Source organism: Piliocolobus tephrosceles, chromosome 1 (genome assembly GCF_002776525.5).
Source record: "Piliocolobus tephrosceles isolate RC106 chromosome 1, ASM277652v3, whole genome shotgun sequence".
Taxonomy (NCBI): domain Eukaryota; kingdom Metazoa; phylum Chordata; class Mammalia; order Primates; family Cercopithecidae; genus Piliocolobus; species Piliocolobus tephrosceles.
Genome location: NC_045434.1, coordinates 3,730,705 through 3,757,565, shown reverse-complemented (window position 1 = coordinate 3,757,565; position 26,861 = coordinate 3,730,705). Strand labels below are relative to the sequence as shown.

At 42.6% G+C, this 26,861-nt stretch overlaps 1 protein-coding gene across 2 annotated transcripts; it reads right to left on the bottom strand.

The window, feature by feature from the left end:
• Positions 1–977: 977 nt before the first annotated feature.
• Positions 978–14,205, bottom strand: HNRNPU (heterogeneous nuclear ribonucleoprotein U). 2 transcript variants are annotated; one of them, XM_023216147.3, is made up of 14 exons: positions 13,212–14,205; positions 12,203–12,314; positions 12,042–12,115; positions 9,837–9,976; positions 8,794–8,893; positions 8,250–8,362; positions 7,534–7,797; positions 7,156–7,275; positions 6,287–6,415; positions 6,021–6,189; positions 5,454–5,708; positions 4,975–5,159; positions 4,532–4,603; positions 978–4,060 (listed from the first exon to the last, which is right to left on the bottom strand). In XM_023216147.3, the coding sequence occupies exons 1-14, from the start codon at positions 13,900–13,902 to the stop codon at positions 4,007–4,009; spliced, it is 2,478 nt and encodes an 825-aa protein (XP_023071915.1). In that variant the 5' UTR covers positions 13,903–14,205; the 3' UTR covers positions 978–4,006. The 2 variants fall into 2 exon arrangements, with proteins under 2 accessions (XP_023071915.1, XP_023071916.1); XM_023216148.3 differs by having other exon boundaries at positions 13,269–14,205.
• Positions 14,206–26,861: the final 12,656 nt, after the last annotated feature.

The following is a 26,861-nucleotide window of genomic DNA, read 5'->3' as shown; positions in this document are numbered from 1 at the left end:
CTTTAAAATTTAAAGTTACGGAGTAGCAGTGGCCCCCCACCCCCAACCAAAAACAAAAGCTTTAAGTAATAAAGGCACTGCATCGTTAACTAAATTTTAGGGTAAATTTAGGCAATTAATTCAAAGAGACTTGTGGTTTATATAATTAGTATTTCAAATGACTGTTTTAGAGATCTCAGGTAGTTGATCAATTCTTGCTCAAAGCACTAATGTTCAGTCCCTCACGGTTTATGCTGGGTATGAGTCCCATTGCATAGGAATTGCAACATATTGTCAGGCCTTAACATATGTATGTTGGCTTTTGTTAACTATTAATAAAATGTTAAAACTTAAACCCAATTATTCACCAAACTGAACCCCTCAACCTCAGAGCTTCAGAATTAGGAATGAATGACAAAGTTTAGACTCCAATCATTTTAAGAATGTTAAGTGAGAAGAAAAATGGCTTCAGATGCAGCATTCTGTTCATCTTTCCAAGGGAACATCTCAAATGAGTATTCTGAAGCAGGATGAGAAGTAGATAAAATTCTTGCTACAAGTTCCATCCGCTTTTTTTTTTTAAGAGACCAGGACTCACTATGTTGCCCAAGATGGTCTCAAACTCCTGAGCTCAAGTGATCCTCCCGTCTTGGCCTCCCAGAGTGCTAGGACTGCAGGCGTGAGCCACCACACCCAGCCAAGTTCCATCCACTTTTGAAAACAAGACATTTTATATTTATGTATAGGAAGAGAATTATGGAAACACTTTGTAAAACATCCATTTATTATATCCAATGCTAAACACTACCACTTGGGCTCTAAAGATATGTTTATGCCTCTCTCACTGTTTATTCTAGTTTTTTAAAAACCAAATATACAAGGTCTACAATTATTTATATCCAAGATGTCTACACCACTGCCTAAGAAGCTATTAAAATATTTTTATTTGTGCAATGGAACCCATTATTTACATGGTCCTAGAATAAAAAGTCAATTTATATTGTGAATAAATTTATCAAAAAACATGTCATTCAATTCCCACAAATGAGACATTTTAAATACAGAATACACTCTATTCATGAATATAAAATCCCCAGGTGAAAGTCCCTTAAAATACTATTATGGTTGTTTCCTAGAATAATTTCATAACTTTTTCAAAGAAAATTCCTTTAAACTTTAATACCTTGTTGCTAGTGCTCAGAACATCTAGGTTCAATCTTTATTTTTATAGACAGGATCTGTCCTAGGCAAATGAGGGCTTGTTTTTATAAATTTAAGAGTTTCCTCTTGTCATTTCAGTGTCAAATTGATTTGACTCAATTTCATGATTTCATCTTGCTCAAGGCCATAAACTGGTCAAAGCCAGAGCCCTTCAAAGGATGTGTGAATATACGAGGGAAAACTTTCCATATAATTTTATTTACATCATTTCTATCTCACAGCAGTCTAAGTTTTAGTTTTCTTTTCTCAAATTCTCTGTTTTTGTACTACTGCAGCTGACCAATCCAAAGCCAGTTTTCACTCAGCATGTTATTCTATTTTCAAATATAACCTTAGTGAAAGCACCCCTCAAATCAACAGCAATCTCACAGTGAGTTTCCTTTGGGTAGTTACGATTTGTCCAGAACTATATCCTTTTCGGTTGTTCAGATTTTTGCTTGCCATTAGGGAGGCATGGGAAGGATGAGCAATAAATCGGGTTTCTCATTCATATCTTATTTCTTAACTTACCTAATTTTCTCCCTGTTGCTTGCTATTTGGTACACACCCTTCTCTGAATCCCTTAAACACTTTAAGGTTATTTCTTCCATACAAGTGTAGACAATTCTATTAATTCCAGTCTTGACTAAAAATTTTAACATTTTTCTGGGTTCCATTTTTAACTACACTCTCTCCCCAAATTCTCTGGGCTAAACAGGAATGATAGTCTACCTAGTGTTACTTGACCATTACTTTCCCATTGCAATTATAAAATGAATTCCTTAATAAGCAATTTTTAACTAGAGGGTATATCCAAGACTTTTTAAAGGCACAAAGGACAACTTTAGGACACAATGCTGATTAGCATCGAAACCTGAAACTGTTCCTCTAGGTAAGCCCATGCAATCGTAATAATGTATACTGAAGAGTAGCTCAGGCCAGTGGTTCTTAGCATTACTTGCTAGAAAAGGTACAAATCCATGACACTATCTTCAACTGTTAAATATCCTATGTTAACTAAGGATTAGCCTTTGTTCCAAAAATGTCTCAACTGAACCTACACCATCACTTAAAACTCCAGCTTACAGCAAGAATATTCCTTAGAAGTTTGAATTCATATTTAAGATCTGATTTTAAAGGGCTGAAACAAAATTCTAAGCAATCAGAAATATAGCAAATTTAAACTTACCAAAAGCAACCTAAAAACACCAAGGAAACACTAGACTGAAGTCAAATTTTAGTTCTACAGTTTGACTCCTGATTCCTCACTTCACATGGGTGAAGGGAAGATTAAAAGTGTTCTGTGCAAACCCAATATAATTACAATTAGGGGATCTAATGTTATTACAGAGCTACAGTCAAGTTAGCAGTGTTGTGTAGTAGTGACATCAATGACTGGCTTGCATGATGGCTTCTAAAAGCATCTGTTCCCAGAGTTTCATGTATCATATATATGTATATAAAATAATCAGTTGAGGACAGCATTAGCATTCTGTAAAGATGATAAACTCAGTGTTAACTTCTCCCAGCCAGTACCTTTTCCCCTCATTAAATATGTTAAAAGTTGTCTGGTGGGGAGGGGAAGGGAAGAATTCAACTTTACTTCATAATTATATATCAATTGTCAGTATACATTTAAGTTTTTAAAACCTAAATGTTCTATGCAGAGTAAATAAGCTGTCCAGAAAGCACACACTTAAAATTTCTCCTCTTGGGAGTTATATAAAGGGATTTTGAACCTTGATGGCGAGAATCCCAAAACAAGAGTAAAATGAATTCTTTTTATTGCAAACAAACGTCTAAATTAATTTCTCCACCCACTTTCTTTAGAAAGAAAAAGAAATCAGCAGGCTAAGGAGATACCCATTCAAGAACTGACATGATTAAAAATTAAGATATAAATGGGTGACTCACAATTTCATTAGCTTACAAAGATGGTGGAGTTAACTACTACAAGCACACTAGTTATACAGTATTTTGTGGGAGAAGGACATACAGACATGGCTAACTTCATATAGATCCCATTAGACAACTGGATTTACAACAAGTTTTTTTAATAAGAAATGGGCAAAGCCAGCTTTCTTTTCAGAATCAAAATGCAGAACAAATGGAAAAATTATGGTATTTAACCTTCACAAGTTTGAGCCTCCACAAATAATGCAACCAAGGTTTACATTTTTAACAGCCCTTCTACATACACTCCATCTTCTCTATCTTAGTTCCAAGTTTTGGTTTTCAATCCCAATTATACCAATTCCATTGTTATTTAAGAAAAATCCTTCCCAGTTATTGTCAGAAACTACGATTTAGCTTACCCCCTCCACTACCCAGCAAACTACAGAGAGGATGGAGTGTAATATGAGCAGTACAGAGTCTTAATGCAATTCATGAGGACCATTTAGTCCTTACATGAATCCGGTTGCTAACATTTCTATTATATTGTGACAATGACTCCCGACTGTTATTCTCTGAGAGAAATGGGGGGAGTAAATTCTTAATAAAAGACACCAGGTACAAAGCAACATTTTACTTCTGTTGTGATAAAAAAAAAAAAAGTCACATTTTACAGATAAAATGTAGAACCCTGAAATACTGACACATTCTCTTATCGTGCACAATGCTGAGGTTCTCTTACGATTCACTTTTAAACTGCAATTAAAAATGTACAAAAAAGAAAAGAAAAAAAATCAACCCACAAAGCTTCTAAAAAAGGAACCCGCAGGCACTTCCTCTTGTGGAATGTTTAAAAAGTTAGCCTACTAAAGAAACAGTCGACTTCTTGTGAAGGTTTTGGAGAAATATGTATCAGTTCGTTTTATTTGGGTATTCAATAATATCCTTGGTGATAATGCTGACTCCATGGCTTCTGACCCCAGAATTGCTGCAAGAGAAAATTTTGTTTTTAAAGAAAAAACATCAATAAGCCACTCAAACTGTTTTTAGGAAATGACAATGAATCTAATTCAGAGTAATTTGCTGGAAACAAATTTACACCTGTCATACCTCTGATTTCTACCAAACCAGATTTAGTTTTAATATCCCATAATTATCAATACACATTACAAAACGAAACACATCATGAATTTGTTAGTTTACACAATTAAAGCTAACAGTAAAAAGAACTGTATAGATTAAATAATATTACTTCATTAAAAAAATTAACTTATAGCAATCTTCAACCTATTTTGCCTTCAAAAGGTAGATTATGGCTACTACTGCAACACAATTCACACTTTACCCTATTAACACTTATAAACACTTCAATCCCTGGACAGGATCTTTTTCAAGACTGATAAATCTTAGGAACTCAAAATACAATTAATGTACATAAACCACATAAGAAATTACTTACACCCTGCTGCCACTGGTTGTAGCCCTGAGATTGATTTTTGTAGCCACGATTGTTTCCTCGTCCTCTGAAGTTCTACAAAAAGGAAATAGATATAAGAGCTCTGAGCCCAATCGCTTGTTAGGTTTGCAGGGGTGGGAGAGAGGAGCAGAAATGGACAGGTTGCTAGCCCCTAATCTTAGGGGACAATACACAAATTCTGGATACCCTCTGCTGGTTTCTTAAATTTTTTACTCATTATGAGAAACGCATCTGACTTGTTAATTAGTACACCTGAAAAAACTCAAAAGTAAGTAGACTTATTTCACCATTACTAGTTCAATTTTCCTTATGTCAACGTCGATCATGTTCCTTACGGACTACTAAACACCCCAACAGAAAGCTCCCAACTTTCCAGATGAAGCCATACAGGTATCATCATGCTTCCAGGGATCTTTCACCATTACCTGGTTGTAGTTCCCTCTGTTGGGCATTCCGCCTCTGCTGTAGTTCCCTCTGTTTGAATAACTACCACGGCCAGGAAACACAGGGGCACGAGGGTACGGATAGCCGATTCCACCACTTCCGCCGCCGCCGCCACCTCTCTGTGGCATGTTGCCCCTCCTATTATATCCGCCACGATTCCCAGGGGCTAAAAAACAAGAGATGTTTTAGTTTCATTGCATTGTACCCTACTTATACAGAAGACTCAGGATTCCTCTAGATTGTTCCTTTTTCTCCAAAAACAATTGTTTAAAGACAAAAGTAATGTTTAATTCTAACCATTAACAACATAACCTCAGTGTATTTACTGTCAAATTACATGAATACTAGTTACTGTGACAGCATACCATTAATGAGGAAGAAACTTCAGCTATATCCAAACTATAAAATTATCATTTGTTTCAATCCTGAACTAAATACAGAACACTCAAAATTAACTTGCCTCCTCCTCTGAAATTTCCACCACGCATATTGAATCCTCCACGTCCTCTATGGCCACCACCTCTGTTAAACTGGTTCTTGCCACTCTTATTTTTATTGCTTTTCTTTGAGCCAGTGTTCTGTTTCTTTTCTGGTGGAAGAGCCTTTTTGCTTTCTTCCTTATATTGCTCCAAAAGTTTTTGGGCTTCTTCCTTCTGAAGTTCAACATAGGTTATTTCATCAAAGCACTCAGCTACCTCTGGGAGGGTAAAGTTTCCTGCAGGAAACAAAGTCGTATTATTAACTTAGAAACCCACCACAAATCCCCACAATCCTAAAGCTAACAAATTATTGAGGTTTAGTAACATATTTTCCTAAAATTAAACAGAAATAGACCAAACACATATGCATATTTAACAAGTGCAATTGTAATTCCTGAAGCAGTATTGCTGGAAAAAATGTTAACTTTTCAGAGGAGTAAGTCCTAATAGATTTAACAAAGTTACACAAGCAGAATATGTATAAAAAAATTTAAAAAAAAAAAAAAAAAAGATTTAACACTTAACAGAATTAAATTAAAATTCCATGCCTTTCATTTTGAGGACCGCATGTTCTGGTAGGTCTTTCCCCTCTACTTCTGCTTTCTTCTGTGTTCTTTGCTTATAGTCCTCATCTTTTGGGCAAACTACAACAGCTTTTCGCTGGAAGCCTGCGAACAGGCACATTTTTCTCCTCTGGGCAGCAGCAGACACATTTGTCTTTAAAAAAAGAAAATTGATGTTTACAACCCTAAATGTTAATTCTACACCAATCTATCTAAATTATCAGTTAATATTTTTCATCTTCAAAGCATACCTGATCCAGAATAAAATTTCGCTTCTTTCGGGCAGCAATCTCAATAAATTTCCCAAGACACTGTGGGGCTCTCTGCAACAGTGTGTTCAGTTTTCCAGTATCTGCCATTTGCTTCTTAAAACCTGCCACCTATATTCAAAAGTTAAAATTTCCCCTTGAACTTGTGAATTTTAATAAGTTATGCTTTTTAAAATTCAACTCTCATCTATATGTAAAGCAGGCAACATTTTATAATTTAAGCCTTACTTTTGTCCATTATTGTTACAAAAACAGGGTCACTTAAACTATTTAACAAGACCCTACACCCTACACTTAATTCTTTTTAGCTTCTAGAAACACTAGCAGCTCCTGTGCTGGAAAACACAGGAGCCTAGCCACTGGAAGGCAGTTTACCCTCACAGAGTTTACTTAAAGAACCAACTTAATCTTGCCTTTCCTCCCACCTTAAGATATTAACAAGATGGATAGAGACAAAGGCAAAAGGTTTACCTAAAATACCTCCTGGTCTATCATTTTTCTTTTTTTTTTTTTTTTGAGATAAGAGTCTTGCTCTGTTGCCCAGATTGGAGTACAATGGCACAATCTCGACTCACTGCAACCTCTACCTCCCAGGTTCAAGTAATTCTCCCTGCCTCAGTCTCCCGAGCAGCTGGGATTACAGGTGCCCACTACCACGCTTGGCTAATTTTTTTATTTTCAGTAGAAATGGGCCTTTGCCTTGTTGGCCAGGTGGGTCTCAAACTCCTGACCTCAGGTGATCCATCCACCTCAGCCTCCCAAAATGCTGAGATTACAGGTGTGAACCCCCATGCGCAGCCTCTCCTCGTCTATTTTAAACACTGAGATCAGGCCCTAAACATTTTACTTACCATCATTTTATCCATAATAGTATTTGTGCCAAGAATGTTGTATTTCCCTGGATTTTCTGCTGCATGCTTAGTAACCCAAGTAGTTTTTCCAGCTCCTGGCAAGCCAATCATCATCACAACCTAGTGAAAACAAAGAAATGTCATTAGACACCACCTAATAATTCTTTAAATATGTAAGTCTTCATAGCCCTTATACTAAGGGACAAAAATTTGTGTTTATGGAAAGAGTAACAGTCAACATAAGGGGGAAACATAGTTACTTAAGAGAAATATGTACAGCACAAAGTAAACAGACTAATCATCTACCTCTTCTAAATGTCATTTTGTGCCAGGCAAACAATATTCAAATGCCAGTTAAAAAAAAAAAAAATCACTTACTTCACAATCTTTCTTCTCTTCAGGCCCCTTTGGTCCTCTAACTCGATCCTCTAAGGGGACATTCTGGATAAAAGTATACTCTTCAGGTATTGGAAAATATGGCTTTTCCTTCTGACCAAAATTAAATTCAACTGCACAGTTGTGGCAGAGAACATGCGGGAAGAGTGGCCGTCCGGCAAGGACTTCCTTACTGATTTTGAAGGCAATGCCAAGATCTTGTCCATTCTTAGCATAGGAGAGCTCTACCTCATCACTTTCAAAGTTCTGTTAAACAGAAAAAAATTCAACAGTTATCTGCTTCCCATAAACTTTCTAAAAAACTAATAATTAAAATTAGGAGCAAAGCTTATCCTATGGGAGCTACAGGTTAAACAACTATTAAGTGGCCTCTAAGGGCTACACAGTTAAGAAATCTGATGGTTACAAACAATGAAGCACGTATCTCCAGAACCAGAAACAATACTGACCTAGAAGCTAGACTAACTTTTCTAGGTCAATTTCATCTTCATTGTTTTTAGTCAAAATAAAATTAGTGAGTTTCTCAAAAACGTCCTGTATTTTCCCAATTCAACTGCTGAATGAGTCTTTATACTAACCCAGGGACTGGTGTATTTATGTTGCTCCTATTGAAGATTGACCTCAATAAAGCTTCTTAAAAGTTCCTAGATATAGCTACTAATTTGTCATTTATACATAGAAAGTTAGCTTTAACTTACAGCAAAACATGTAATCACATCATTTTCATCAAACTTTTCTCCATAATCTTCAGTCTCACAGTTGCATGTTTTTATTCCTTTTAGAGAATACCCGTAAGAAAATTCTTCTTCACCTAAGAAAGTAATTAACCTTCGTGAAGTATATTTTTAAAATAGTCCAAAGACTCATCTATTTCACTACTTAAAATGTAGGCTACGAGAAATGAGCATATAACCTAATCACTTATCACTGACACTGTTACTCTTCTACCTCTGTACCAGAATTGATGAAAGTTAGGAGGGATATATATACTCAGAGACCAAATTAGTTGACAAGTTGCATATCATGGGTAAGATTTTATTTCAACCATAAACTTCTAATAAAGGAACAAAAACTAAAACGTAGCCTGTGCCTACTATGTGCTAATATTACTTGTCTGAAGTATTAAGAGAATAGATAAAAACAGACAAAAGGCTTAGAATGCCCTCTAGTCTGGTTTAAAAATAAGGATATCAAACCCTCGTAAACATTCATGAGCCCACATCAGTCAAAAAGAATCTTTACCAAGTAACATTCCACTTGTAGTTAGTGACCAGCCAATACGAACTTCATGTATGTCAATATCTTTTGTATATAAATGCCTTACTGGGATCTTCTCTGTAACCTGAAAGTTGAATCATTAAATAATTAAAATCATAAACCAAGGAGGTAACCCCTTAACTCTGGCTTATTTCATAGGGTCATGAGTGAATCTTCCTCTAGCTATAAATACAAAGAGATGGCACACTCTAGATCACACCTAATATTTGTAAGAACTTTCAACTGATGTGCTTATAACTTGAAATTTAAAGAGTTAAATACTTATTTGACCCATATTTAAAAGAACAGTTAATATTTGTACAGTTCATGTTGTCAGTCTTTAACTTAAAGCCAATTAAAGGATACATTTAATGTTTTTCTCGCCAACCAAACCTGTAATCTAACCAAATTTTATTTTTAACTCTTTGGTGGCCCTTTCAAATGCTTGATAAAACTGAAGTACCCTAAATAAAAAGTTGCCTAGCTCTGCATGTCAAATTCTAACATAACAAACTTGATTAACTGTCACAACAAAATGAAGGTTCCAGGTTCCTTTTAATTTACAGGAAGCTTCAAAAATAAGTACCTCTGATAACTTAGCAGTAGGAAGCACCTGTAATTCCAGCATTCTGGGAGGCTCAGGCAGGCAGATCACCTGAGCTTAGGAGTTCAAGACCAGCCTGGGCAACATGGTGAGACCCTGGCACTATTTTAAAAAGAAAAGAAAAAAAAAAAAAAGGCTGGGCGCGGTGGCTCAAGCCTGTAATCCCAACACTTTGGGAGGCCGAGGCGGGTGCATCACCTGAGGTCAGGAGCCCCGTCTCTATTAAAAATACAAAAATTAGCCAAGTGTGGTGGCACCTGCCTGTAGTCCCAGATACTTGTGAGGCTGAGGCAAGGAGAATCGCTTGAACCCAGGACGGGGAGGTTGCAGTTGAGCCTAGGTCGCACCACAGCAATCCAGCCGAGGGGACAGAGTGAGACTCTGTCTCCAAACACAAACAAAAACATCATAACATTGCATTTACCTTCATCTCAAAACACACTTTGCCTTTTGACACACCGTAAGATGCTCTTCCTCCCGCCCAAAGAAAAGCGAAACTCTCCATTGTAAGGGAAGAAGCACTGAGACGATCTCTTGATATTTTAAAATGTAGATCACAATTATCTGTAATTATATCAAATACTCTGTTACTTTTGACATCCAATGTAAACATATCTGCTATGTAGACAAAACTTGGTTATTTACTTGTTTGCATGTACTTCTTAACGCTGCACAACTTTTCTCCACATCATGCTGTTGTTCCAATTTTCAGTTTAAAGCCCCACTCCCACCAAGTCACTCCTGTTAAATTATGTACTGAAAAGTAAACTGCCTCTGAAACTAGTACCAAGGTTTAACATGTATATTTTAAGTATATAAAATAATCAAGACAATGTGACATTAATACATACCTGCTCTGCTCTTTACCTTGATTTAGAGGCAAGCAGTAGAGGATAGCAGGAAATCAAAGTGAAGCATGCCAGAACCAGGTAGATTTACCAGTGCCACATTAAAACTGAAGGGAGGCCACGACCAAATTATTTTAAAATAGGAGTATGAGCTGCTGTTGATCCTGCAACCAGGGCTCTAGCTCCTAAGTTCTTTTTCTAAAACTTGTGAAGAAGACAGCCTAAATCTATGAAGTACAAACCTGGCCGTCTAATGCTGTTAACAGTGCAGCATTTTAGGTCCTCTTTACCCAGGACTGCCTGTTCAACAATTAGGGATTAACTGCTTCCCGGATTATCCAAATCCAAAGTGTCTTTAACCTAGCTACCTATGGGTCACTGGCTCATTAACATGCACCTTCTCAGACTTCTCACTTCAACAGCTAAAGTCAAGCTGGAATTCGATTTTTTTTTTTTTTTTACTGATCAGAGAAAAATAAATCTACAGTTTGGAATTTTTCTTAAATTAGAATTTAAGAATTTAAATTCTATTTAATTATTTAAATTCTAATTTAAATTCTATTTAAATTAGAATGTAATCAACAGAATTTAATTCAACAGATTGTTTGAATTCAACATTGTACTTATATTGACATATTCCTATCTGATTTGCTAAAAAATCTAACAATTACATTACCTGCATGAGTCACCACTTCACTACCTTGCCAATTCCTAGCAACTTTTTATTTACACAACCCAGAATTTCACATAAAACTTTCAAATCAACTAACTCCTTTTTCACCTGCAGTTTTTTATTTTAAAAAGGCTCAGATGACTATCTCAACCTTCTGTAAAGGACATTCCAGTAAGAAAGAGTTTTACATTTACATTCTTACAAATCTGAACAAAACCAAATTGTACAAGAAAACATGAGAAGCTAAGCTTCAATGCCTTCCATCTAACAGAGCAGGCTGACACCACAGCTGATACTTTCAAACAGGTATTTCTATTCTTTGGTCTATTTATCACACCCAGAGTTGTGAATTCTGATCACTAAACCAACTACTTTTTTTTATAACAACAACAAAAAAATGCAAGTCTGACAGTCAAAGCCCACTTAGAGGTTTGCAATACTTTCTCATACTCAATTGCAACCCAACTGGGTGAAGTAGCAGTATTTACAGTGCTGCACTGCCATTGATACCATTCGCTGCTGAAGAAAGCTAGTGGCCCAGTGATAGCCCACTGCTGCTGCCTCAGGTCTTTGGAAGAAATCAACTTATGTTTAAAGCAGCAGCTACTGAACTGGAATTGAGAACAAAAGAGCAGTTATTGAAAAAGTAATATTACAATCTTTTAGAATAGGGAATATACTTGTGTGCTAATGGGAGAAGTCATTAGTAAATATTTAACTAGCCCAAATAGCTCACTTAATATAATTCCACAAAAAAATGAATTACTTTATTGTAGAAGCCTGTAAGGCTAAATTATAGGTAGTGTTACAAGTTTCCGTTAGCTAGTCAGAAACTGGCATTAATTTTACATTTCCTAAGAACGAGAACTTTCAAGTCATAAAAACATGAAACTCCTAGAGCCTGTAAACTAATCCATTTGATACAACTGATGCCGTGCTAAATATTAAACTACTAGGTTCTGAATATAAACCATTATCTCTTCCTGCTTTTAAAAAAAACTAACCCAACTTTTGCTGCACTTAAGCATTAAGTTTTCTAACATTTTGGAAGAAAAAAAAAAAAAACCATCACCGCATTTCATAATCGGGGAGAAACAGCTTCACTTACAAGTATCAAGACAAACCACTGTGTCATCGAAGTGTTCATCTTCTTCTTCAACAGGTGGCTGAGGAGATTTGGCTCTGAAAGACAGAATGGTCTCCTGATGCAGCTTTCCGGTCAACGAAGGAATAAGGAATGACAAGTAAAACTAGGTGAGCATCCTATACCTGCTATACTTGTTCTCTTCAATGTACTCAAAATATCCACGGCCATGATCTTCTCGTGGTCTTTTAACACCCCTCTTTTTATCTCCGCCTTTCTGTTCTGTTTTGCCGTCCCCTAAAACACACAAGACCCCCATAAGAGGCCAAGCCGCTAAACAACAACAAAAAAGCGCTTTTCCGTTCCGAGAAGCAAAGCAGCTCGACTTTATCCTGCTTTTTAACTGAGGTTTTAACCGAGGACTCAAAAGTGAACTGGAAGAACAATCAGCTACGAATTGGATTGGCGCTAGTGACGCAGTCTAAAGACGCTACTAATTTTGCCAGTCTCCTCGATGATTCGAGAAACCCAAAGAAAAACTGCGCGGCCCAGGCCCGAAGCCCACGTGTATCCCGACCAGAGCGCAGGAGGGGGAGGGGCCGAGCCCGGCGCGGCTGCGCTCCCCTCCCCCGCGGGCCCGCGCTCCCCGCGGCCGCATTGTACTGATCTTCCGCCCCCCGCCCCGCCCGGCTCCTCCCGCAGGAAGTGACGTCACGCCGAGCCCCTGCGCTCCTTGCACAATACAGCGGCGAGGAGCCGCCAAAGCGCGCCCGCCCCGGGACCTGGGGCCTCTCCCCTCCCCCCGAGACATGTGCCCGCACCGCGCGCACGCAGCGCGACGGCGCCACCGCGGGCCGACCGGGCTCCCTCCCGCCGCCCGCCCGCGGCTCCTCCCCCTCCAGCGGCAGCTGCAGCTCCCCCCTGCTCTCGAGCCACATAATGGAGGCGCTGCCACCGCCGTCACACACACACACACACACACACACACGCGCGCGCGCGCGCGCGCACACGCCCCGAGCCCGAGGCCTCTCGGCTAATCTGGGATTCCCCGCGCCCCCTCCCCCACCCGCCACCCTCACTGCGGCCCCCGCCCGCCCGGGGCTCCCTCCCCCTGCGGGGCTCCGGCAGGCCTGGGGCACGGTCCCCACCCCGCGCGGGCCTCCCGCCGCGCGCAACGTACAACGCAGCACTCACCCGCCGCCGGAGCCCCGGGGCGACCGCCGCCTCCGCCGCCTTCCGCCTTCTTCTTACCTCCCGCCTGCTGCTGGCCCTGCCTCGCCCCGGGCGGCGCCACCGTCACCGCGAACAGCGAGGTGGGGCCGCTGCTCTTCCCCGCGGCCTCCTTGGCGGCCCCGCGCTGCTGTTGGGTCTGTTGCTGCTGCGTCGCCGGCGGTTGAGGCTGCTGCTCCCCGTGCCCGTTCTCGTCGCCCGCGCCTTCCTCTTCGTCCCCGAGCTCATCTTCCCCTTCCTGGAAACCCTGATCGTCGCCGTTCTCGTCTTCCGAGGCGGCCTCCTCCTCCTCCATCGGGCCCGAGTCGGCCGCCCCCGCGGCCCCGTTCTCCTCGCCTAGCTCCATCTGGTCGCCGTCCAGGGCGGAGATTCCTTCCTCCTCCTCTTCCTCTTCCTCCTCCTCTTCATCGCCGCCGACCGCGGCCTCCTGCTCGAGGCCTGCTCCCGAGCGCCCGGCGGAATCCCCGCCCAGGTCTAGGCTGCCGTTCCCGGGCTCCATGGCGGGGCGGCCCCCGGCCTCCTCGTCGTCCAGCGCGGCCTGGAGTCGCTCCATGAGCTCGGCCTTGAGACCCTTGTCAGAAAGGCGTCGCTTCTTGAGCTCCTCTTTCAGCTCCGACACCTTCAGCTTTTTTACATTAACAGGCGAGGAACTCATGGTGAGGGCCCCGATTCACCGCTAGGCGCTGCCTCAAACTCGGCTCCGCTCACTCGGCCACTGGTGGCGGCTGCTGCGGCTGCTCCTCGGCCCGGGCGGCGGCTGCGGCTGCGGCTGGAGATGGGTTCGTGCTGCAGAGCGGATCCGCCTGGTGTCGAACGGCGCCAATTCCTTTCACCGAGTTCGCGAGGGAGACGCGGAGACTCGCCTGGCGCGAGCGAGCACGCAACGTCCTTTCGCAGGGGCGGCGCCGCGCACGTAATATAGGCGCCCCGCCCCCTGCGCTGACGGGAGCGCTGCGCAGGAGGAAAGCCGGAGCGCGCCCGCGCTCGGCCCCGCCCATTACCGTACTTACCTCCCCGCCCCCACCCCGAACCCGGGCCGAGAGCGCGGCGTAGGCCGCGCAGTGCGCTTCCAATTGGGACTGAGCAAATGGAGGAAAAGGAAACCGCCTTTCAGTTAAACCGACTCACTGCACAATCTGTTGGCCTTTCTGGGTCTTTGGTGGCTATACTCGTTTGACTTTTCGCCTTCCCAGCCTGGAGGCTGCTTTATCCAAATGCTTTCTGCAGTCCTCAGCTTGGCATTTCAACCCGAATCCGCCTTTTCTTCCATCTTAGATCTGCCTTCTTATATGTTTCTCCAGCTTTTCGTTTAAAACTCCTTCAAATCGTATTTCAGTTTTGACTGGTAATGACACACATTGGCAACTATTACACACAGGGGCTCTTTTCCGCATACTACTGTATTTGATTTAATACGTGTAAGTCCTGCTTTGCGAATTGGATTTTAAGTTCGAGAAGGGCAAGGGCAGAGCCGTTCTTTTGTCTGTTCCATACCCCAGATGCAGGGCCTGGGAAGTAGAGGCTTTGCTTACTACTCCATACTGCAAACCCTAGTTTACCAGCCTTTGCAGGGCAGCGATTCTCATGCTCTTAATAACCCTAAATAAACCTCAGAATTGCATTTCCAAGTTTTCTGTACCTACCACAAAGACGGACCTCCAGTAAGGCTTGTTCTGTCCACTTTAGGACCTGGTCATCGGCTGTGAAGTCCCAGTAGTTAACCATGAGGGTGAGACCCAGCTAGGTCGTTGATTATAGGCCCACTTGATTCTCTTCCTATTCCTGTAGAAATACTCTTGACCAAATCATTATGAAACTTAAAGTTCATGAAAAATCAAGGGCAGTGATTTTGTAAAAAAAAAAAAACAAAAAACAAAAAAAAGGGACTATAGCTCTTGAAAAGAAATCCGTTATTTTGTATGTTAGAAGTTTACTTTTTCGCTTTAAATAAAAGATGTGATGTTCCCGAAGTTTTAGACAGGGAAGTCAGAATTTAGATTCGTGATAGAAGTTAACATCTTAAACCCCAGATAATCTGCAGTGTCCAGCCAGTGTTCCATCTGACTAAGGAGTGGTTTATACCCACTGTTTGGTACTCTAGGTGGCACAATAATATTGCCCCATTATTAATTTGAAATTTGGAAGTATACATACTGAAATTTCTCCCATAGGCTAATGTGATTTAACTGATTGATGCATTTTATTTTTGAAGTTTATTTTCAATGGCTTTTATGAAGCACTCTGTCATACCTTGCAGCCATGTATACGTGAAATATTAACATTTGTGAAATGATTTGACTTGAAATTAATGGACTATGTACGGTACTACTGATAATCCCCAGTTCAAGTTAAGTGGTGAGGCGAGCCCCCAAAATAGAAACTTCCAAACAGTGCCAGAAACTCATTTTAGCCTTTGGTTATAATGTCTTTGAAGGTTATAAATATGCCACAAACTTGAATTTGAAACTTCTTTATTTTTGTTCAAAAATGGGAAGAGAGCTACAGGGGGCTTACACGTTCACAAACTAGGTAATTAACCCCTTAATGAATCAGAGTTAAATACAATTATGATGGTTCTTTAAATTTATGTGTCCTAGATATTATTTACACTTTTAAATATTAGTAATATGAAAACAAATTTCGTTCACTGGAAAACACTAAACTACAAAAACAAAGTTGGCGTATCTACGTATACTAGATCTCTAACAGTCACTCTTGGAACATTAAGTCAGTTGCAATAATAAACATGAAATACAACTTTTGATGCTCACGAGAAAGTTCCGTGGCTTTATCTCCAAAAGTTTTGGAGTCCTTTAGAGCTGGATGGGGCCTGGAGATCGACCATCAGGCCTATTCATTTTACTGCCCAGGAAGCTAGGACCCTCACTTGCACACCAATGGGCTTTCCATTACATTGTGCTGCCTTAGACATTTGAAAGAAAAACAGTTTCTGCTCAAAGAACCATCATCGTACTATCCTTTTCACCAACAGGGGAAATATGCCATTCCATAGTCTGTGTTACCACTTCAAAGTACAAATGGTGACATCTTATTGATCATTTTTGCTTCTTATATTTTTAATGTTGTCATGATAGTCCTGCTCTACAGAGACCCGTTAAAGTGCAGGTCTCTTCCTGTGAATCTCTGAAGGACCTACAGGACACTTTAAATTCCCCCTTTGTGAAATTCTGGAGGCTACCAAGAATACTGCGTGGGGGAGGAGACAAGTTAATTCTCAATAACAAAAAATGATTCGAGAATGACCTGGGAATAATTGATCTGTGAGAGGTAATTACAAAGTTATGGTGCTCTGCATATCTAGCTTATGTTTTTGAGGTTTAAGCAAAGGAAATGCTATAGTTTGTCACAATTTATTCAGCAAATATTTTTTCAGTACCTTCTCAAAAACATTTTTTTTTTTTTGAGACGGAGTCTCGCTCTGTCGCCCAGGCTGGAGTGCAATGGCACAATCTCCGTCTCACTGCAAGCTCCGCCTCCCGGGTTCACGCCATTCTCCTGCCTCCGCCTCCTGACTAGCTGGGACTACAGGGGCCCGCCGCCATGCCCGGCTAAGTTTTTGTATTTTTAGCAGAGATGGCGTTTCACCGTGTTAGCTAGGATGGTCTCGATTTCCTGACCTCGTGATCTGCCCGCCTCGGCATCCCAAAGTGCTGGGATTACAGACGTGAGCCAAAAACATTTTATAGTAATAAAGATGAGGAAGTTCCAGAGATCTACAGTTAACAAAGTATCCTGCATTTAAAAATTTGCTGGCCAGGGGCAGTGGCTCATGTCTGTAATCCCAGCACTTCGAGAGGCCGAGATGGGAGGATGACTTGAGGCCAGGAGTTCAAAACCAGCCGGAGCAAGACAGCGAGACTCCATCTCTACAAAAAATTAAAAACAGGTGGCTGTGGTGGTACGCCTGTAGTCCGAGCTACTCAAGGGGCTGAGGTAGTGGGATCACTTGACCCCAGGAGTCAAGGCTGCAGTGAGCCGTGATTATACCACTGCACACTAACCTGGACAACAGAGGGAGACCCTGTCTCAAAAGAAAAGAAATAAAAAGAAAAACTCGTTAAGATCTTATGTTAAATGTTCTTATCCACCCTCGACCAAAAAACAAAAAAAAGAAAAAAGAAAAGAAAAGGCCAGAGTGGTGGCTCACACCTGTAATCCCAGCACTTTGGGAGGCTGAGGTGGGCGGATCACCTGAGGTCAGGAGTTCAAGACCAGCCTGGCCAACATGTTGAAACCCCATCTCTACTAAAAACACAAAAATTAGCCAGGTGTGGTGGTGGTCGCCTGTAATCCCAGCTACTCAGGAGCCTGAGGTAGGAGAATCACTTGAACCTGGCAGGCGGAGGTTGCAGTGAGCTGAGATTGAGCCACTGAACACTGAACTCCAGCCTGGGGGACAAAGCAAAACTTCGTCTCAAAAAAAAAAACAAAAAAGCCGGGTGCTGTGGCTCACGCCTGTAACCAGCACTTTGGGAGGCCGAGGCGGGCGGATCACGAGGTGAGGAGATCGAGACCATCCTGGCCAATATGGTGTAACCCCGTCTCTACTAAAAATACAAAAAAAAAATTAGCCGGGCGAGGTGGCGGCGCCTGTAGTCCCAGCTGCTCCGGAGGCTGAGGCAGGAGAATGGCGGGAACCCGGGAGGCGGAGCTTGCAGTGAGCCGAGATCACGCCACTGCACTCCAGCCTGGGCGACAGAGCGCGACTCTGTCTCAAAAAAAAAAAAAAGAAAGAAAGAAAGAAAGAAAGAAAGAAAGAAAGAAAAGAAGAAGAAAGAAAGAAAAGGAGCCGGGGGCGCAGTGGCTCACGCCTGTAATCCCAGCACTCTGGGAGGCCAAGGCGGGCGGATCACCTGAGGTCGGGAGTTTGAGGCCAGCCTGACCAACATGGTCTCTACTAAAAAAACAAAATTAGCCGGGTTCGGTGGCGAGCACCTGTAATCCCAGCTACTAGAGGGGCTCAGGCAGGAGAATCGCTTGAATATTGGAGGCAGAGGGTTGCGTTGAGCCGAGATTGCGCCATTGCACTCCAGCCTGGGCAACAAGAGCAAAACTCCATCTCAAAAAAAGAAAAAAAAAAAGTACAAAGGTACACAAGGAAACTGTTGGAGGCAATGGTATGTTCACTTTCCTGAATGTGGTGATGGTAACATGAGTGTGTATATCTGTCCAAACTCACCAAATATGTATATATTTATTAGTTATATGCAGGGAGTTTTTTTGTGGGTTTTTTTTTTTTTTTTTTTGAGACAGAATTTCACTTTGTTGCCCAGGCTGGAGTGCAGTGGAACGGTCTCGGCTCACTGCAACCCCCGCCTCCCGGGTTCAAGCAATTCTTGTGCCTCAGCCTCCCTCGTAGCTGGAATTACAGGCGTTCACCATTACCCCCGGCTGATTTTTTTTTTTGTATTTTTGTAGAGATGGGGCATGTTGCCCTGGCTAGTGGCGAACTACTGAGCTCAGGCAATCCACCCATCTCGGCCTCCCAGAGTGCTGGGATTACAGGCGTGAGCCACCGTGCCCCGACCATATGCAGTTTTTGTATACCGATTATACCTCCATCCAGCTGGGGAGGTTGGGGGAGGAAGACAAAGGAATTCAGGTAACATTGGAGCAAAGACCTGGAAGAGGTGGAGCAAAGAGCCCCCTGCCTGCGGGGAATCTTGGGAAGTGGCTAGGAGAGGAGAGAGGAAACACAGACCCAGCAGCCTCCTGGGTGGTTTTGTAGAGGACTTTGGCTTTTGCTTTCTGCTATGGACTGAATGTTTGTGTCCCCACAAAATTCCTGTGTTGAAACCTAATCCCCCACGATATTAGGAGGTGAGGCCTTTGGAGGTAACTAGGTCATGAGCATGGAACCCGCATCAAAGGGATTAGAAAATTTGTGCAGGGCTGAAGAGACCAGCGTGCGCGTCTTCTGCCCTGCGAGGACACAGCAAGAAGGCACCCTGGGTGAGGAGGGGGGCCCTCGCCAGTCACTGAGGCCGCTGGGGCCTTGACCCTGGGCTTCTTAGCTTCCAGAACTGTGACCAGTAAGTGTCTGTTCTTTATAAGCTACTCGGCTTAGGATGTTTGTTAGAACAGCCCAAATGGACTAAAACACCTCCAGGAGGAGGGAAGACATGGGATGTTGTTAGCAGAGTGACATGAAGGGACCAGAATGCTAAATTAAAAGGACTCGAGAGGCTGTTCTATTTAACTTTGTTTTTGTTTGTTTTGAGACAAGAGTCTTGCTCTGTCGCATAGGCTGGAGTGCAGTGGCATAATTTCAGTTCGCTGCAACCTCTGCCTTCTGGGTTCAAGCGATTCTCCTGCCTCAGCCTCTCTGGTAGGTGGGATTACAGGCGTTGGCCACCATGCCCAGCTAATTATTTGTATTTTTAGTAGAGACGGGGTTTCACCATGTTGGTCAGGCTGGTCTCGAACTCCTGACCTCAAGTGATCCACCCGCCTTGGCCTCCCGAAGTGCTGGGATTACAAGCGTGAGCCACCACGCCCGGCCTTAACTCTGTTTTTGTTTTTGTGTTTTTTTCTATAGCACAATCAAGCCCAATTTAAATTGATCAAAGACGCATAAAATATACTGAGATACATTTTCCAATGTATCTTACAAAAGATATAAGAGTCAGAAACACCTCCAAAGTAATCTGTACCTAAAGTGGACATTTTCACATAGACAAACAGGAAAGCCCAGCTGCAAGGGAGGAGGTACCAAGTTCTGGTTAGAAGTTTTTGGCCGGGTACGGTGGCTCCAGCCTGTGATCCCAGCACTTTGGGAGGCCGAGACGGGCGGATCACGAGGTCAGGAGATCGAGACCATCCTGGTTAACACGGTGAAACCCCGTCTCTACTAAAAAAAAAAAAAAAAAATACAAAAAAAAAAAAAAAAAAAAACAACCAAGAAGTGCAAACTTTCAGCTCAGAAAGTTGAGGCTGTACCACATGGTCGCTGTGTTGATTTTGCACAAGCTATTTTTCTGTCCATGCCTGAGTTTACTCATATATGAAAATGATACTTGCCACCTGAAGTTGTTGGGGAAATTCAACAAATAACTAACACAGTGCTTGGCACAAAATAAAAGCTCAAAAAATAGTAGTCTTCATTAGACACACTGAGCCATTTTAGTCAGTTAAAAATCTATGATTGGCTGGCGCGGTGGCTCATGCCTGTAATCCCAACACTTGGGGAGGCCAAGGCAAGTGGATCACCTGAGGTCAGGAGATTGAGAACAGCCTGGCCAACATGGTGAAACCCCATCTCTACCGAAAATACAAAAATTAGCCGGCGCCTATAGTCCCAGCTACTTGGGAGGCTGAGAGAGGGGAATTGCTTGAACCTGAGAGGAAGAGGCTGCAGTGAGCGGAGATTGTACCACTGCACTCCAGCCTGGGCAACAGAGCGAGATTCCATCTAAATAAATAAATTAATTTTTAAAAAATCTATGATTGAGTGGTTAATACTAAATATTATCAAGGAAATTATAACTATACATATTTTGTAAGTTACCAGTGAATTGTTCATGGTAAGATGTCAATCTGGGAATAAGTGAAGCAAAGTCTAAACGTAAGTGTGTAGGTTGGGTGCAGTGACCTACACCTGTGATCTCACTATTCTGAGAGGCTGGAGGTGGGAGGATCTCTTGGGGCCAGGAGGTCAAGGCCGGCCTGGGCAACATAGCAAGACCCTGTCTCTAAAAAAAAATAAATAAATAAATTATTTTTTATTAGCCAGGCATGGTGGCGAGTGCCTGTAGTCCTAGCTACTCGGGAGGCCAAGGTGGGAGGATGACTTGAGCCTAGAAGTTGAAGGTTACAGTGAGCAGGCTGGGCATGGTGGCTCACACCTATAATCCCGGCACTTTGGGAGGTCAAGGTGGGCGGATCACCTGAGGTCAGGAGTTTGAGACCAACCTGGCCAACATGGTAAAACCCCCTCTCTACTAAAAACACAAAAAAATTAGCTGGGTTCAGTGGCGGGCGCCTGTAATCCCAGCTACTGGGGGGCTCAGGCAGGAGAATTGACTAGCTTGAACCCTGGAGGTGGAGATTGCAGTGAGCCAAGATTGCGCCACCACACTCCAGCCTGGGCCACAGAGTGACACTCCGTCTCAAAAAAAAGGCTACAGTGAGCAATGATCATGCCACTGCACTCCAGCCTGGGCAGCAGAGCAAGACCCTATCTCCAAAAATAAATGTAAAAAATAAATTAAAATGTTAGTATCAGACTTGACTTCTACGCCCAGCGCTGTTATGATAACCAACTGTGTGACCTTGGGCAAATTGCATGACGTCTCTGGATATTAGTTTTCTTGTCTACAAATGAAGCAGATCAGGCCGGGCATGGTGGCTCATATCTGTAATCCCAGCACTTCGGGAGGTCTAGGTGGGAGAATGGCTTGAGCTCAGGAGTTCGAGATCAGCCTGGGCAATATAGCAAGACCTTGCCTCTACTGGAAAAAAAAAATTAGCCGGGTGTGGTGGTGCACGCCTGTAGTCCTGGCTACCCGGGAGCAGGGACGTGGGAAGATCCCTGGAGCCCAGGAGATGAAGGCTGCAGTGAGCTGTGATCACACCACTGCACTCCAGCCCTGGTGACAGAGCAAGACCCTATTTCAGGGGAAAAAAAAAAAAAAAGGTGCAGTTAACTAGATTTGTAGAGGCCCCCTCAAGCAGAACCTTCCATGCGTTTCGTTTTTGCTGACTTGAAGAAGACTGTAAATGGGCAAGCATCGTTAAACTTTGAAATGGTAGTTTATTCATATTTAGCTTTTACTTGTTATACCTAAAACTTTGCTCTAGAGTCTCACAGTATTTTACAATTAATTAGCAGACCTGAAATTTGAACTACTGTACTATAAGCTTTGAATTTTAAATGGTACGAAATATTCCTATTTACATGAGATTTGTGTACCACAATAGGCTAAAAGTTTTAGGTTGTTTTAGAGACAGCATCTTGCAATTTTGTCCAGGCTGGACTTGAATTCCTGGGCTCAAGTGATCCTCCCACCTCAGCTTCCCGAGTAGCTGAGACTTAAGGTGCACACTGCACCCGGCTTAACAGGCTAAAAGTTTTAAAGTAAATGGCATTTATTTGAGTCATCTTATCTTTGATGTTATGAATCTCTGTCCTCATGTAAATTATGTAACTTCTGTAAAATAAGATGTGCCCATTAGAAAAGAAAGTGGTAGGAAAACCAGAATCACGTGATTAATAGTAAGATGTCAGTGCTTTCCTGATCACTAAAATATTTACCAGGTGAAGACTGCTAATGTTCACCAAAACTCAGCTTCCACAAAGGAAATAACCACTCTGTCTATGGATAATCAAATTCACAGGCGTCCAGTACATTCACCGTTATGCATTCATACATGACAAACTGTTGACCTACTTGTGACAGACGCTTCCATGGAAAAACTAAACACTCTGTGACACTGCTCCCTTTGCACCCACTGTATCGTTTTCAGACTGTTTATGTTACTATCTCCTCCATTAGATGATAAACTCCTGGTTCCCAGCACCAACTCACAGCTACTCAGTTTTGTAATTTATTTATTTTTTATTTTATTTTTATTTTGTTTATTTTATTAGTATTATTATTATTTTTGAGATGGAGTCTTGCTCTGTCGCCCACGCTGGAATGCAGTGGCTCGATCTCGGCTCACTGCAACCTCCGCCTCCCAGGTTCAAGTGATTCTCCTAACTCAGCCTCCCGAGTAGCTGGGGCTACAGGCACCCACCACCACGCCCTGCTAATTTTTTGTATTTTTAGTAGAGACGGGGTTTCACTGTGTTAGCCGGGATGGTCTCGATCTCCTGACCTCGTGATTCGCCCGCCTCAGCCTCCCAGTGCTGGGATTACAGGCATGAGCCACCGCGCCTGGCCTTATTTTTTTTGAGACGGAGTCATGCTCTGTCACCCAGGCTGGAGTGCAGTGGCGCCATCTTGGCTCACTGCAACCTCTACCTCCCAGGTTCACGCCTTTCTCCTGCCTCAGCCTCCCAAGTAGCTGGGATTACAGATGCCTGCCACCACACCCGGCTAATTTTTGTATTTTTAGTAGAGATAGGGTTTCACCATGTTGGCCGGGCTGGTCTCGAACTCCTGACCTCAGGTGATCCGCCTGCTTTGGCCTCTCAAAGTGCTGGGATTACAGGCGTGAGCCACCGCGCCCAGCCACTACTCAGTTTATATTTCTTTTTTTTTTTTTTGAGACAGGGTCTTGCTCTTGCTCCGTCCCCAGACTGGAGTGCAGTGGCGTGATCAGTGCTCACTGCAGCCTTAACCTCCCAGGCGCGGGTGATCCTCCCACCTCAGCCTCCCAAGTGGCTGGGTCCATAGGCGTGCACGCCACCACACCCTGATAATATTTTTATTACTTTGGTAGATACGGGTTTTCGCCATATTGCTCAGGCTGCTCTGGAACTCCTGGGCTCAAGTGATCCTCCCACTTTGGCCGCCCAAAATGTTGGGATCACAGGGATGAGCCGCCACACCTGGCTAATTTATATTTCTTAAGCCCAAATGAATCACTTTTCTTTGTTCTGACTTTGATCCTATCTGACATAATGCTTACCCCAATGTGAACAAGCAGGAAAGTTCCATAAAGCACCAGTCGTTGAGGAAAAAGTGCTACCTGTTCATAAGAAACTTTGGTGCAGACTACTATGAGGAAGAATTTCAATTCCTGAATGAACCAGCACCTTTGCAACTTAATAAGCTGGGCTTCGCTGAACTAAAAAGCTTCACAAGCACATAAAGGATTTTTTCCTCAAAACAATTTTACTGTGTTAAGAATAGTGCATGTAGGCTGGGTGTGGTGGCTCACGCCTATAATCTCAACACTTTGGGAGGCCAAGGTGGGCGGATCACTTGAGGTCAGAAGTTAGACACCAGCCTGGCCAACATGGCAAAAACCCATCTCTACTAAAAATACAAAAATTAGCAGGGGGTGGTGGCGGGTGCCTGTAGTCCCAGCGACTTGGGAGGCTGAGGCAGGAGAATCGCTTGAACCCAGGAGGTGGAGCTTGCAGTGAGCCGAGATTATGCCGCTGCACTCCAGCCTGGGCGACAGAGCAAGACTCCATCTCAAAAAAATAAAAGTCTTCCAAGTCCAGATATAAGCACCATCAAAAAGTGTTATCTGTGATCTAGCAGACGACTGTTATCTGGAAAGCACATAGAAATGTCAGAGATTCTAGACTGGCGCTGACCAATACAGTAGTCACATATAGCTATTTGAATTTAAATTAATTAAAATGAAATAAAATCCAAAATTCAATTCCTCATTTAGACTAGCAGCATTTCAAGGGCCTCCATGGTCATCGGTCTCATGTTGGATAATGAATATTTTCAGCATCACAGAAAGTTCTTTGGGATAGCACTGTTATAGACTGTTTTAAAGGTCTGATTTATACCAAGGATGGAACTATATAGTCTATATGTGACTCAGTAGCCAGACTAAATGGAAAGTTGGCCCCAGGAATGAGAGAATGGGAATAAAAGTGTGTGAGATCATATGTGTGTGTGTATATATGCATATATATAAAACATAACATAAATATATAATATACATGGAACAACATAAATGTCTATAAATATCATATAGTCATAGATACGTACATAGTCAACTCCCAATTCACCCATTTATCTATATCACAAATATTCATTGAACATCTGCTATGAACCAAGTATTATACTATGTGCAAGGAAAGCAGATGTGAATGACCGGTCCCAGGCCTCCAGGAGCTTGCAGTTTGCAGAGAACAACAAGCCTTAACTAGATACTATGGAACACTAGCACTGCTACAAGGGGAGCTAGCTGTCCTGACCACCTACTGAGCTTATTGTCTGCAGGACTCCTATGGTGTAGGTTTGTACACACACCTCCCCCCACACAAACATTCATATGTGCAAAAACAAAACAAGACAAAAATTCACACACACACTCAAGAAGCCAGTTATATGACATTTGCAAGTAAACAGTAATTAGCTAAGATTATCTTATGTCATATTCATTATTCTATACACAGGGCTGCCTATCATTTGCAGACTTCTGCCAGCTGATAATTAAGCAGGTCTTCCATCAAAAGCTGTCAGGTTGGGGAAAAAAATCAAACTAAAAGTGTCTCCTGCATCATCCTAATTGCCAAGACACTGTGCATACTCATAACTCTTCCGCCTTTTTCCTGCTTTCACTTTGCTCCATCTAAGCACACATTAAATAGGCTATTTTTTAAGTCTGGTGTGCTTTTTCCTGATCCATTTATTTGTGCTGTTAACTGCCAGTTATTAAGTGCCTGTGCCACGGTACCAGGTATTTATACAAAATACCTCTAATCTTCATAGCAATTATGTGAGGTAGGAATTACTATTCTCCATTTATAGATATGGAAACAGAATCAGAGGGGTTAAGAAACTTGGTCAAGATGGATAAATGGTAAACTGAGATATCAAATCAGGGCTGCCTGACTTTCATGCCCAAGCTCTTTCTCCTGCACCAAAAAGTTGAAATCATTAGAAATTCGAAGTTATAAATAGCATGGTCTGTTCCAGTAAAATTTTATACTATAGAGTCCTGGAGAAAGAGACAGGCAAATCAGTGATTGCATTACATTACAAGAGTCATATGTGATAGAGGCATGTATTGGGTACGGGAGATGGAGCAAGGAGCTTCTTGGGGGCAAAGGGACTTAAGTTGAGTCTTCAAAGCGTGAGCAGGGCTGAGAGAGAGGAAAGGGTGTTCCAGGCGGGAGGAGCCACCTCTACAAAGGCGTCGAGGCAAGGCTCATTCCTGTGGCTGTAATTCAGAATGAATGGACATGCTTGCAGGAACAGGGCTAGGAAATGATTACAGTGGACAAAGACGTCGACGACGAAGCAGCCAGCCAAGCGAAGAAGTTGGAGCTTCATCCACTAATAAAGAGGCGAGTAGTGAGGGGATTAAAGAATGTTAAGCTGAGAAGTAGCACGATCAGGTCTGAATTTTAGGAAGATCATGTAGGCCTCAGAGTGTTGAGAACGCACATGTGCACACGTGTCGTAAGCAGGAAACATACATAAATGGCAACAGGTGTAACCACTGCCATCTAATAATACATGACAAGGTCACATATGTGATGGAGAGTGCGAGCGGGAGTGAGGGCCTCTGTGGAAATGGAGCAATCACCTAGGACCGTCTGGGAATGGGACCCAGGATTGTCGTTTTTTTGTTTAAGGGAAGTGGGAAAATCTTTCTATGATATCTACTGAATTTTAGAGATGGCCAACCTTATGTAGGCCAAAAACAAAAAACCACCTTTGGTCATATGTTTGTAAGCCTTGGGTTAAAGAATTTTGAAGGGGGCACGGGCTGGAAGACCATTTAGAAGGTTATTTAAACAGGTGAGGGTCAGGCCCGGTGGCTCACGCCTATAATCCCGGCATTTTTGGGAGGCCAAGGCAGGCGGATCACCTGAGGTCAGGAGTTTGAGATCAGCCTGGCCAACATGGTTAAACCCTGTCTTTACTAAAAATACAAAAATTAGCCAGGCGTGGTGGCACATGCCTGACATCCCAGCTACTTGGGAGGCTGAGATAGGAGAATCTCTTGAAC